The 14,709-nt window shown below is 45.3% G+C and overlaps 1 protein-coding gene across 1 annotated transcript in view; it reads right to left on the minus strand.

Annotated features, from left to right (window-relative positions):
* Positions 1–14,709, minus strand: part of LOC112253874 (zinc finger protein GLI2) — a 71,030-nt gene that overhangs the window by 24,921 nt on the left and 31,400 nt on the right. The window contains exons 3-5 of the mRNA XM_024425935.2: positions 13,736–13,841; positions 5,589–5,788; positions 2,938–3,117 (exon numbers count right to left, since the gene is read on the minus strand). Coding sequence (XP_024281703.1) covers positions 2,938–3,117; positions 5,589–5,788; positions 13,736–13,841 — 486 coding nt within the window. The remainder of the gene's footprint in view (positions 1–2,937; positions 3,118–5,588; positions 5,789–13,735; positions 13,842–14,709) is intronic.

A 14,709-nucleotide genomic window follows, 5' to 3' on the forward strand; every position in this document is an offset into this window, starting at 1 on the left:
GCTCTAGGGGAGCCAGTGATGTCAGCAGGAGAGCCAGTCAGCCAGTTGTTCAGGGCTCAACAGGTGCTAGACATTAGCAGTGGTGTTAGTGGAGCCAGTCCAGAGCAACAGTGTCATTAGGACCTGTGGGATAATAACCAAAGACACTGCAACCGGACGTCCATAATGGCTCAATAACATGTGTTGCCAACACCAGGCACTGCACCAGCAGCTCTACACAAACAGTGCCTCGGCTGATTAAACTCAGGCTACTGTACCACCACAGAGAATAACATGCTGAGCCATTATTCTTAGCAGAAGCTCTAATGGCTTACTGTCATTTCTACATTTTATCTCCAATACAGTAACACACACGTGCTCAGTTTTAGTGTTTTGGGACTTTCGGAAATGTCCTGGGACATATTGACCAGGGCTGGGGTCAATTCGAATTGAAGGCAGTCAGTTCAGGAAGTAAACTTGAATAACAACAATATATTTTTTTAAATGCATCTATTTTCAATGACTTCTCAATAAACAGATGAGTAGAAGATATTTATTTTGAAAGTTTTCAATTGACATAAAAATACAAATAAATCACTTTTAAATTAAAATGGATCTCAGCCCTGAAAGGGACTCCACCACTGTCTCTCAGGGGATATTTCTGCTGTCAAACGTAGTATAAATACATTTCTCACATGAGCTGTTAAAGACATTGAGCACACGATCGGGGGAGGGGGTTCGCGTTGGAGAATACGTGTTGTAATTTAGCGGTAGTTAACTAGTTAATAACTCAGGTTCATCCTAAAAAAAAAAGCTGAGGTGAATTTAGCCCTTAGTATTTACATTGCATTACTGGCTCTATAGTTTCAGTGACTGGGACAAGCCATTCAGAAATGGCAGCCTTATTTATCTGTGTTAGCGGCTCACCTCAGGGGAGATGTGTTTATTAATGTGCCACTTCCCCTGATAAATGAGGTAATGGAAAGCCGGGCCTGGCGCTCACCACACCTCTCCTCATCCCCCCTCCCCTCGCAGCACCTCGCCTCCCCTTTCCCCTGTGATTTATGTCAGCAAGCCAGGCACCAGGCAGCGACCGACCGACTGCTAGGCTGTGTGTGTGGACAACCGACTGCTAAGTTGTGTGTGTGGACGACCGACTGCTAGGTTGTGTGTGTGTGTGTGTGAAGTGGACCCCTCCTCCTCCAGAGGCTGGGCTGGCCTTGAGTCCTGAGTGGCAATGTCACTAAATAAGGCTGGCTCTCACACTCACAGCCTGCTCTGGCCAGGCCTCCTGGAGAAGCTGTGTGAGCCAAAGTGTCTGTGGTCTTACTTAAACTTTTTTTTCTCCTGGTAGTTAAGGTCCATTGTGTCTCTGTGTAGCATAGATATTACACTACTAACAAGCCAAATGCATCATACAGTACACAGCATTTGTCTTGGGAGCTGGGCTACAGAGAGGCCTGCTCAGTGTATTTCACTGTTTGGGAATTAAGTTATGACAGTTTTTATACGCACAGCAAGCTGAGGCCTTTGGCTGCGTGCCCCTGGTTGGCCTGAGCAAGCAGAAGCTTGGCCCAGACACAATGCAGCACAACAGCTCATTCAGAACCCCGGGCCTGCTGGATGCTGTACAACTCAGAGACTGGAGGACAATGTTTACTCTCTCACAGTACACCCAGGTAGACCGACTAGCCTCAGAGCAATAATTGAACTTGTACAGGACAGGTAGCAAAACTCACTGTCTGTGTGTCAAATCAAACCCTACCCTTCACCTGGGGCAGGGGCTCGATCTCTCTTTCTCTGAGTGTTTGGCGCGAAGTGTGAGCTGCTTGAGGTGACATCTATGGGGTGAGTTGTGTGTTTTATCGGCAGAGGAAGCAGTAGTGGTAGTAGCTACCATAGCAACACTGGTAGCAGTGAGCCTCATATGGTGACGGATCAGGGCCGACAGTGTCTCCTATTGCCTTAACGTCTTTCGGGATTCCTGTAAATGTCACGCAGCGATACAGTAAAAGGCAAGTGAATATCAGTGGCTGTCCTAATCTGAACCCATCTGTTATATAGACACAGTCAACTCGTTTGATATCCACGCTTCTGTATCGGGTGGTTTTTATTGTTGTGTTCCCTCACACCACACTATAGCCTAATGGGTAACGCCACTGCACGGTAACACTATCCCTGTGTATAATAGTCCGTCTCCCCCTTAGACACCACTACCCTTTTAAGGTGACAGAGGTAGTTGAGGATGAAAGTAGGCATTCATTACATTAAAACATATTTCTGACCCAGGCGCCCTCTGCCTCACCCCTCCTCCCCCTGTCCCCCTCCTCCCCTCTGAATGAGCAACCTCCTCCAGTAAATGTCGTCTCGGTACAAGCAGGTCTGTAGTTTATGGAATGTCCTGGCACAGACTTGAGAGAGGGAAAATACTTACTGAAGCTATACTGTGGTTACAGTACCTGAGGGCTTCTTGCCCGCCCTTTGAAGTTGTTTGTAATGAAAAATGTATTAAAAGCCTTTTTTTTTTAATGTTCTGCTGCCTACAGTTCCATTGATCTGGGGTTTCATCATTCTCCTAAGGTGAGGTCGTTGCAATCTCAGGGTTGTTTTAAAAGTTAAATACCTTCCAATACAAATGCCACCATATCATAGTCTTAGAGTACACACTGGTACCAACAGAGGAAGGGGCAGGGGACACAAAGAAAATTGTTCCCCTAAAATGAATGTTACAATTCATACCCACACACTTTCAAGGGTGGAAGTCTGGGAACTGGCGAAGTCTGAGAACTCCCCACTGTAAATCACCAGGAATTAAGTGAAAAAATACTCGTAAAAATGTTTCCCCTTTTGTTCCCATGCATTCCAGCCCTTCCCACACAGACAGTATCAACCTGTTGTGTAGATACAACAGATATACGGTAAAGAGGAGTGGGCCTCTGTGGTCCCAGTCTAACTCACCATCCATGGGGGTGATGTAGTCTGGCAGGTGTGCAGCTGCCGCCCCACCCCCCTGCATCAGCAGCTCTCCGTAGGGGTTACGGTGGCTGGCCATCAGGTGGTAGTACTCAGCAGGGCTGGCTCCAGGAGGGGGAGGGGGCAACCCAAACAGACCCCGCTCTTTCAAGTGTTCATGCGCCACTGCAGGGGGAGAGGAAGGAGGAGAATGAGGGAGGGAAGACCGACATTAAAGGAGAGGAAGGAGGAGAGGAGGGTGAGAGAGTGAGTGAAGGGAGGAAGGAGGAGACGAGGGAGAGAATGAGTGAGGGGAGGAAGGAGGAGACGTGGGAGAGAATGAGTGAGGGGAGGAAGGAGGAGACGTGGGAGAGAATGAGTGAGGGGAGGAAGGAGGAGACAAGGGAGAGAATGAGTGAGGGAAGACAAGAACATTGCAGGGAGAGGAAGGAAGGTTTAGGGGGAATGAATGAGATGAAGAGAGAGAGATAATGAGTGAGGGAGGAGAAAGACATTCCAGATTCCGGCCCCGGTCGGTCTACTTGGTCTCACCACATGCTGCCAGAGCAGTTTGAAAAGGGTTAGGGTTAGGATTGGCGACATCGTGGCCCTGTCCTAAGGAGACATTATCTACATCCCAAATGGCACCCAATTCCCTATATAGTGCACTACTTTTGACCTGGGCTCTGATCAAAAGTAGTGCACTATATAGAGCATATAGTGCCATTTGGAACGCAGTCATTGATGCAGGACAAGAGGAACAGGAGGGAATGGGAGGGCTAGGCTGGCTGGGCAGTGAGGTTAGTGATGTGCAGTGAGGCGTGTCAGAAGTCCTGCAGATTAAGGAGAGAGAGAGTGAGAGAGAGTGAGAGACAGCGAGAGAGAGAGAGACAGCGAGAGAGAGAGAGAGAGAGAGAGAGAAAGAAAGGGCCCCACTCAATATTCCTGCACATTTCCTCCAACTCAGAAACAAAGTAGTGTTGGGATTTCTCTCTTTGAAAACACACACACACACACACACACACACACACACCCTGAAGGAGCACCCTGAATCCTACAGTGACAATGGTGTTAGTCTGTTAACAACTACACCCAGTAAAGCCCATTTAAAAGTGTCAGGGGCAATAAGAGTGGGATATGGCCTATAGCTGCTGTTGAATAGCAGCACTCTGTCCCAGAGGCTTCCAAAGTCCATCTGTTTCTCCAGGAATTTAGAAGGAAATATCTGCTCTGTTTATAGTTTGGGTCAGGGTCCAGAGGAGGAAGAGACCAGGACTCCCCTCTTTTTCTCTCCCTCTCGCTCACCTCTCTCTCTCTCTCCCCCTAATGTGTCACCTCTCCCACTGGAAGTGATCTTTCAGACACAATTAGGCCGTGCTGCGCCAAAAGAAAACAGACATGTGCTTGTACTGACTACATACAGCAGAACCAGACCTTTATTTTCTCCTTCTCTCTCTCTCTCTCCTGGATCACATAACCACTTAAATGGAGGGAGTCACTTTGGATCAGCACAATGAGGAACATATCTTTTGAAGCAGTCCGATGAAGGCCCGAGCAGAGCCGAGCCGTCCCTGCCGTGCAACTGTTCTTTTTTTTCAATCAAATGAACAGAAAGTCCATAGAAAGAGAATGTGAATGACGAATAGAACACAGCAGACTGGGCCCAAAGGAATCCTGAGGCCTGTCAATGCTAATGTCATGCTAATGGGATGTAGCGCAGAAACGGCAATAAGAAAAGAGCAGCAGAAACTCTGCCTGTTCTACCCCTGTTATACCCCTGTTATATGCGTTGGCCAGCAACTAAGAAGATATTTTCCTGAAACCATTTAATTTCTATGGGTAGTGTTCTATATTAAATCAGTTTTAATTGAAAACTAAAGGAACAAAATCCAGACTGAAACACGGTTGCCCTATTCTAGAAGATATAACAGTTGTTTTTGAAAAGGCTCACATAGGAACATCAAACGTCAAACTAAATGTCCACCGTCTCTCAATGAAATCCAAGGCCGTCTCTCCTCTCTCTCCAAACCACCTATTTGCGTTCCCTCAACCGAAAATAGCCTCCTTCATTTGCTCCCTCTTTCCCATGGCTTTATCACTGCGAGATCTCCAACCCTGCACTGCTTATTTAACTTTAAAAGCAGGACCACATTACTGTTGACAGACTGTAAAAGGTGATTTATTTCCTATTCTGGCTCCTCGCCTCCACCCGTTATTGTAATTCAGCTCTGAGGTAAAGGGGGAAAGTTGGGGGGAGTTCCATTGGGACTGTTTTGTTTGATCAATTTCCATGGCTTTCCAATAACCCCAGTGTTATATTGAACACGTGGTGAGAAGAGGGAGGTCAAAGCTTCACAAAGAGCAATATGTAGCATGTAAGACTAATTTATGCAACGATGTAGCACCGTCTCTGTCTAACCTAATCTGTATGCCCACTCAAACATGCTGTTTACTGACAATCACAACAGCAAATCCCCTCTCCGCACTGAAAACAATTGCGTAACTCTTCAGAAGTGAGAATCCTTCAATTCTTCACCAAGCTTTCAGTAATAGATCAATGACACAATTCCTTCTGTTGGGATCCACATTGTAAGGTGATGCTCATGGCAGTGAATGACCTTGGATGTTGCACAATCTAGGCATGCAGTTGAACTCACAGTCTGCAGGGCTGAGTCCGCGGGCCGCAGAGATCATGGACAGGGTTGGGCTGCTGTGAATGGAGCGGAGGTAGTGCTCCATGTGAGGGTTGAAGTAGGGGTGAGTGGGGCTGAAGGGGGACTCCCCCGTTCCGGCTGCGTGGGGGGACAGACGGATCAGAGAGATGTCTGACATGACCGGGCTGCCACCTAGTCCAGGACTGGAGAGGAGAGGAGAGGAGAGGAGAGGAGAGAGAGAGAGAGAGAGAAAGAGAAAGAGAGAGAGAGAGAGTGCGTTATTATCTTAGTTCACGTACACCGTGGTTCATGGTGTATTTAGACGGAAACTATTGAACAGTTTCTTGTATCTCAAGTTCCTGTGATTTTATATAAGTTACAATGGAAATATAAACAGTTACAAATGAAAGTAAAACAACGGGACCCTCTTCTGTATCTCACCTGACCTAAGTCCTTACATGACATAGCCTAAGGCCTAACCATTTCCCCATCTGATACTACAGAGCGGTGCAGACCGTGCTGCGCGATGCAGTCAGAGCACTCGTTCACACACACACACCTGAGACGTTTGTATAAGTATATCAGCCAGCCAGGTCTAAGCCTGAATAATGAATCTAAGGTGAATCTGATACGCTCTTTCTCCTTGCTCTGTGTCTATAGACTGGAATGAGAATGAGATCACGTCTAATATCATGGCCTGCATCCCAGATGGCACCCTATCCCCTAGTGCACTATAGGGCCCTGGTCAAAAGTAGTGCACTGTATAGTGATTAGGGTGCCATTTGGGACGCAGGTCATTCCTCATCCTATCAAGGCTTTGATCTGGAAATACGTTGCAACAGAGGTTTCCGGTGAGATGGGGTCATGGAGCAGACTGTGTGTGTGTGTGTGTGTGTGTGTGTGTGTAACGCAACCATGCAATGTAATGATATTACAGCCCTACGGCATTACCTGATGTCGCACTAATTCACCCTAAGTTACCTCATCCACAGACAAATATACTGTAACATCAGGCAGCCAGGCAGGCAGGCAGACAGGCAGGCAGACATATAGATAGACAGATAGACAAAAGGTTCAACCCTCAACATTAAAAGACGTTGGTCTGGCTCTGGCACTGTAGCTGGTTTCAGCATTTCACCTGTCATTGTTCCTTTAATCCCAGACAGGGATGATATTGAAGATATATCAGACACCGTGTGACTGATATGAGTTCTAACCTGACCCGGAGAGGAGAAAGTGAGGAACTCATGGCATGTCAATGCGAGGTGTGTCTCCTGCCTGGTTGCTGCTAGCTGTACAGATAGATCCTCTGACAGGCTGAAGATCAGAGGATACAGTAGCACACACCAGGTAGTGTATGTCTGAACCTCTGGGGTTGGAACCATGAGTCTGGAAAGCCAGACTACGCACTATGCAGGAGATACCAGACTCATTTTCCTTCAGCACACCAGAAACTAGTACATACTACCTCCATTCAAATATAGATATACCCAGACGGAAGACTTAAAGCAGGTTGAGTTTCTAGAGTTTCTCTAGTTACCCTATGAGAAATGAGTGTACAGTTTAGCGTCTGAAGCTGGAATCTTCGTCTGTTTGTACTCTTTCTCTGAGACGCTTTTTGAATACAGACCCATATTGACCTCAATCTCTCAGTTATCCCCAGTACTGTCTGTCTCTAGGGGCCGGTTGGTCTGTGCTTGACCCAAAGTGAGTCCACTCCGTTTCCAGTAAATGCCCCCCAGACGACCAAAGCTTGTCTCAAAGCCAACTTTCTGCCATGGGACTTAGCTAACGGATGACCATAAAGGGCTCTGTCGTTGGCCTGAGAAGAAACAGATATTCCATACACAGAAAGCCTTTAGATTACTGGGCAACTTAAAACTTCAACTTGATATTATCTGCCTATAGCTCAGTTAGTCGCTCTAGCCACAGACCTTTTCATCTCCCTGAGTCTACCTGTACCATGGGAAGGAGTCTACTAGGTCCAGAGAGCCAAAAGGAATCACCAAAGTATGTGGACACCCCTTCAAATTAATGGATTCTGTCACGCCTGCTCCCGCTCCCCTGCTCTGGTGCTCAAAGGTGCCAGGCTGCCCATCATTACTGTCACGATCGTTATAAGGAGTGGACCAAGATGCAGCGTGGTATGTTTCCATCCTTTATTATTGAATAGAAAACTTAAAGAACAAAACGAACAACCGAAACGTGCCTCTAATAATATGCTCAACAGGCAACTATACATAGACAAGATCCCACAAAGCACAATGGGAAAATGGCTACCTAAATATGATCCCCAATCAGAGACAACGATAAACAGCTGCCTCTGATTGGGAACCATATCAGGCCAACATATATACACAATTCCCCTAGATAGCCCACCCTAAATCACACCCCGACCCAACCAACATAGAGAATAAACAGCTCTCTATGGTCAGAACGTGACAATTACGCACATCTGTCACCATCGTTATGCGCATCAGCACTTCATTGGACTCACCTGGACTCCATCACGTCTTTGATTGCCTCCCCTAGATCTGTCACTTCCTCAGTTTCTTCCCCGTGTCTGCATTAATGTTGTTTTGTTTCCCTTGGCCAGACGCTGTCCGTATTTTGTTTCATGTCCGTTATTTATTAAATATTCACTCCCTGTACTTGCTTCTCGTCTCCCAGCATCTGCCCTCACAGATTCGGCTATTACAGCCATACCCGTTGCTGACGGGTGTATACAATCAAGCACAGAGCCATGCAATCTCCATAGACAAACATTGGCAATAGAATGGCCTTACTGAAGAGCTCAGTGACTTTCAACGTGGCACCGTCAGAGGATGCCACCTTTCCAACAAGTCAAGAGGTCAAATTTCTGCCCTACTAGATCTGCCCCGGTCAAATGTAAGTGCTGTTATTGTGAAGTGGGGCAACAACGGCTCAGCCGCGAAGTGGTAGGCCACACAAGCTCACAGAACGGGACTGCCGAGTGCTGAAGTGCGTAGGGCGTAACAATCGTCTGTCCTCGGTTGTAACACACACTACCGAGTCCCAAATTGCCTCTGGAAGCAACGTCAACACAATAACTGTTCGTTGGGAGCTTCATGAAATGGGTTTTCATGGCCGAGCAGCCACACTCAAGCCTAAGCTCACCAAGCGCAATGCCAAGCATTGGCTTTAGTGATGTAAAGATTGCTGCCATTGGACTTTGGAGCAGTGGAGACGCGTTCTCTGGAGTGATGAATCACACTTCACCATCTGGCAGTCCGACAGACAAATCTGGGTTTGGTGGATGCCAGGAGAACCTGCACCAATGCATAGTGCCCGCTGTAAAGTTTGGTGGAGGATAAATAATGGTTCAGGGTTTTTCATGGTTCGGGCTAAGCCCCTTAGTTCAAGCGAACGGAAATCTAAATGCTACAGCATACAATGACATTCCAGATGATTCTGTGCTTCCAACTTTGTGGAAACAGTTTGGGGAAGGACCTTTCCTGTTTCAGCATAACATTGCCCCGTGCACAAAGCAAGGTCCATACAGAAAAGGTTTGTCGAGATCGGTGTGGAAGAACTTGACTGGCCTGCACAGAATCTTGACCTCAACTCCATCGAACACCTTTGGGATGAATTGGAAGGCCAACTGCAAGCCAGACCTAATCACCCAAAATCAGTGCACTAATGCTCGTGGCTGAATGGAAGCAAGTCCCCGCAGCAATGTTCCAACATCGAGTGGAAATCCTTCCCAGAAAAGTGGAGGCTGTTATAGCAGCAAGGGGGGGACCAACTCCATATTAATGCCCATGATTTTGGAATGAGATGTTCGACGTCCACATACTTTTGGTCATGTAGTCTATGTAACATTGTGACTCGAGAGAGAGAAGCCAACGGTCGTATTCTATTGCAGCAATACAGTGTGATTGCATCATGAGTGAAGCAAGACCTATTGTTGGATTTGAAGGAGATAACGATCTGATTGATAGTTAAAATGCCTCAACGTCATTAACCCTCGCAGCACCATTAACTATTAACACGTCATCCGCATGAACTGGCAAGACCTTGTCATAGAATACCCCGGGGTTGCCGGGGTTACAGTAAGCTATTTGCATAGGACCTGAGATGTTCGTATATCATAACAATAGCAAGCACCTACATCAGGCATCAGTCCCGTCACAAGATCATAGACCTGAATAGATTTAACTGACTTTTAAATATGAATCACATAAATATTGATTTCTTTAGCCAGCAGTCATGCAAAAAACGAGAAATGCTTAACTTAAACAAAACCCTCGTCCACAAAGAAGAGTAAGGCCTTTACTTAAAATGATACAATGTAGAGAGAGCAGCACCCTAAATAAGTAATACAATATTCAAATGTTAAAGGCCCTCCCGTGGAATGGTTTCATCATTACTCTGCGGAGGCCTGGCCTTCAGATGCGACGGGAGCTTCAAACATACAATGCCAGGCTGTGGAGCGTATCTGGGCCTGGCGCCCGGTGGGTGTGAGATCAGGGAGGTTGTGGGGTTCTCAGTCGCCCTGCAGAGCAGGAGGCTCCTCCAGTCCTACCCTGGCTGTTAGGACTAGACCAACGAGTTGCTAGCCTAGCCTATACAGTTGTATACTTGTTCTAATTAGTCCACTTAGTGTTCTGTCTGAAACACTTTGGGTAATTGAACAGTGTATGTTAGGCTGTCTGGATTTAAAAGTGTGCTCAATATGAGATATCAGTTGTATAATGAGGTGTGGATAATAATGTGAATGTGTGTGTGTATGCTTTGTGTGTGTGTGTGTGTGTGTGTGTGCGTGTGTGTGTGGTGCATGTATGGCTGGTGTGTGTGTGTTTGTGTGTGCCTGTCTGTGTGTGTCATCACCCTGCGCTGGGCCGCTGCGGTGAGCGACACTAGAGATGAATTACAATGTGACGGTGTCTCCTCTGTAGCTACCTCAGTGCTGGAGATGTGATTTAGATAAATCACATCGTCCACTGCAGGGCTGGAATGAACTACTGCTGTAGATTTATATGGGCCTGGACTGCAACATGATATGGATGATTTGGGCTTAAACTTAGCATGCAATACTTTCAGCAGTTCCACATATGCAGAAAGAGGGGGGGAATTACTTACAACAAACAGTTGGATTGTGGGGTTTGAAACAATGGAATGTTAACATATCACTATTTCTGTGGACACAACCATCCTTTGTTGACTCGGGTCAGCACGGTATTGCTCCCAGTGGCGGTCAGTGCCGTTTATGATGAGGGAGGACAATTTGTATATATTCTTTTTACAACATAGGTGTGCACAGGTCAAGAGAGCTTATCTACGGTGTAATCATTAGTCCAACAGATGCAAACGAGAGTTTCTATTGGACGAATTCAGTTGTTTGTTTTTTTGCTTCCGTTTAAAAAACTTTTTCCAACAGAATCGGTGTAATGAGTACACCCCTGATTACGCGTAAACACAGTTCACTTTCATAGCATCCAAGGTGTATTCCTTGGATGCTATGCTTTCAGTACTAGATTCATTCTCTGATCCTTTGATTGGGTGGACAACATGTCAGTTCATTCTGCAAAAGCTCTGAAAGGCTTCCTCTGGAAGTTGTCATAATTAGTGTCTATGGAAGGGGGTGTATTGAAGTCAATGTACCCAGAGAAGGAAGGAAGCAAGCTGTCCTCTGGCTACACCATGGTGCTATCCTACAGATTGCTGTTGAAGTTACAGTAGACCTTCATTACAAAACAGAGTGTTTTAATCAACTATTTGTTGACATGGAAATATATTTTGCATAGTTGTATCTAAAAAGTAACTTTTTAAATGTTTTAAAAATGTTATTTGTATTCAATTCACTGAGGAGGATGGTCCTCCCTTTCTTCCTCTGAGGAGCCTCCACTGACTTCTACCTACTAGGAAAGCTGGCCAACCTGTAGCATTATTTGCCGATTGTTAAAACATCTACTAATTGTTGTGTTTAAAACTAGAGCTGACAGGTAAAACTGTAGAAACAGCACTGCCGTAATAACATTAGAAATAGTCTTGCTTGCCTGACTCATAGCGATCCACTGTGGGAAGAAACTACACGATTCGCCCTTTTTAAAAATGTACCTTCTGGGCTGACAACACTTTACCAATCAACCAAACAAGTCATCTCTGCAGAGTTGTTCCTGGTAGCTCTAAACAAACAGATGGGAAATGGGAATGAGACAGCGATTATAGAGTCGTTAGAACTGAAGTCACAGAGCAACAGAGCCAGAAGCTACAGTCTTAGGATATTAATGGGAGTGTTGCACTCACTGGCAGCCTCTGTCAATGACTTGATCTGATCTTATAGCCCTGGGCAGTTTAGTAGACGCAATCCGCCTCATAGATAATAATGGGCAGACTGAGACACTGTTATCCCCCCCCTAGTCTGGGATACTCAGGATGGGAGCAACAACATCTAAAGAAACTGAACCACAACTTGTGCACTTTGTTTTAATGATCATATTGATAAAGGTAAAAAAAGAAAAAAAGATTCTCTCTGGGAATAATGTGTGTTAAAATGATATCATATTCTCTCTGGATTGTCATTTGTTGGAAAGTACCTAACTATGCTGTAGCTGTGCTTATATCTTACAACAGGTGAAAAACTACTCCTAAAAAGTTTTGAGAGGTTTCTAGAACAGCCATGATTTGTCATAGTGTCATGAATGCCGGGACAGCTTGTGTCAACGCACACACTCCATGCGGGTGGTTTATATCACAGCTTCAGTCCAAGCTCCTGCATAGCTACCCGGCACAGCAAAGGAGGTTAGTATCCCCATCACTACTGTTCTCTGTCTCTAGCTGAACCACTGCTTTGAGCCCAGGACTGCTCCTGTCCTCTCATTTGACAGTGATTAAAAATCTCTCCTCTATTACAGTAGAAAAACCCCAGAAGAAGAGACTCTTCCCACTTCCTCCCACCGCCGCCGCTTCCTCCCCACTTTATGACAGCTGTGACAAAATAACCAGCCCTCTCATTATGTTATATGCAAACAATGATAAAGGGGACTGTATGGAGATGTCATGTTCGACAATCAAGCAGGGGACCTCTGACACGCAGCCACCAGCGTATAATAAAGTGGGCCTGACTGCCGCGTCTCCTCGACAAATGACACCACACTTAATTTGCTGTGCAATGTTCCTGTAATTAGAGTGAATTTGGCACAGGCACGGGGAAAGACAGCTAGATCAAGGTCTTGATGAATTAGGGGTCCACTGTCAAGATCAAATCACATTAATCAAGGTGGCCGTGTGTAGAGACAGATTTTCTTCCCCCTCTACTTCCCTGGTGCTGTGATAAATAGCCCTGCTGAAGCCAGGCAAACAGTATGTATCACCATCAAATCTACTGAATTGAAATGGAAATTAAGCCGAACACTATTTCCAGAATTCGATTGACTTTTTTGTGTTTTACTGCTATCGTTGTTAAGATAAAGATAACGTCTTTACTAGAGCAAAGTCAAAAAACGTTCTGGTTCAATTTCACTTGTTAAAGAACTGAGATGTTGCTACCAAACCAATCATGGCCACTACTAAGCAAGCTAAATATCCAACGGACGGCACAATAACCTGAAAGTTGAATGAAGGTACATGTAAGCATCATAGAACCAATTACGATACTGTATTGGAGACCTCTATACTTGTACTGTGTGGGAGAGTATTGATGTTGTTTTCTTGGGACCAAACAGATTAGGTCCACTATGACACAGTAAGGAACATAGAGGACTGTTGTAGGTAGAGGGGGAAAGGTTGTGTGTGTGTGTGTGTGTGTCAAGTCATTTGTGATGGATCCAGCCCAGTACAGCTAACTAATGGAAAGAGGATGTGTATTGGCTGGCCACAGGCTTGTAGGTTGATACCTGGCAAAAAAGCAACGCTGTCCCCCATAATCATCAACTGTTATAGGAAATGAGAGATGTAAGGAACAATGTTAACATTCTGTAGGAAATGACATTGGATAGTAATTTGTAAATATAATAATATTTCACCTGTGATATTAAATCTGGCCAACACTTTTGCTCTCATCCTTTAAATGGAAGGTTGCCCTTTAAATACTATGCAGTGTTGGCTAAAACAAGGCCATCTAATAGCTCATTTCTATCTATTAGTGTAAACAGCTTGTGTATACAGTAGAGACCAGCCTGACTTACCCATGCATGGCATGTAGGGTGTGGGGTTCATAGAGGTATCTTCCCTCATGGTGACGCATGTCAATCGGGATGGGCGTGTGGAACGTCGGGAAGACGTGGTGAGGGGCTGCAGAACAGAGAAGAAAAGGGCGAGACGGAGAGAAAAATTGTTCAGACTCATAAATAAGAGCTGGGCTTTTCAAAAGCTTCGTTTCAAAGGCAAAACGGGGCTACAATAAAGCAACATGAATTTCAGTGCAAGCTGAGCAGTTTCGCCTAAAATATTGGCACTATCACACAAGAGGAGTGGAATAAATAAATAATCAAAGTCATCCTAAGAAATCCTACATCTTGAACATAAAAGATCTCCAACTGGGCTTTTGACAAAGACCTGCAGCTAGTCAGTCTTTGAACTAAGAGGGATGATGGACTGCATCAAGGAGAACTGGAGTCCCGACGCAAACTGGGCCTGACAGCATTGGGAAGAGGCTTCTTCTTCTAGCCCCCTGCAACAACACTACCCATCCAAACAGTAACAGCACCTCTGACGTCTGAGCAGGTGGTAGACAGTAGACACTGACTGGGTAGTATAGTGTACCCAGCTACTCACTCAGTCACGCTTGTGAACATGACAGAATCAAATTCCCGAAATGCCACAGTATTATTTAGCTGTGAGACAAATTATTATTCAGGGTTATACAGGATTTACAGCTCAGAGTCAGAGCCCAATGAAACACACATTAAATAAATTGTAATTTAATTTACTTAAGATATATTAGTACATTTACAAAATATGTCTTAGTAAATGCTTAGTAATTGAAGCCGCTTTCTCAGCAAGGCTGTTGGAAGAGACCTAATTTTTGTTTAAGACACACAGATCATTTTAAGGTAGTTTTCAAAGTCACGTTAGTGTATTAGGGTTAGCATGAAACGGCTTTAAAAACAGCTTTACAGTCTCTTAACCAAAACCAGACCCAGGGACACAGGAATTGTAT

Source organism: Oncorhynchus tshawytscha, linkage group LG07 (genome assembly GCF_018296145.1).
Source record: "Oncorhynchus tshawytscha isolate Ot180627B linkage group LG07, Otsh_v2.0, whole genome shotgun sequence".
Classification (NCBI taxonomy): Eukaryota; Metazoa; Chordata; class Actinopteri; order Salmoniformes; family Salmonidae; genus Oncorhynchus; species Oncorhynchus tshawytscha.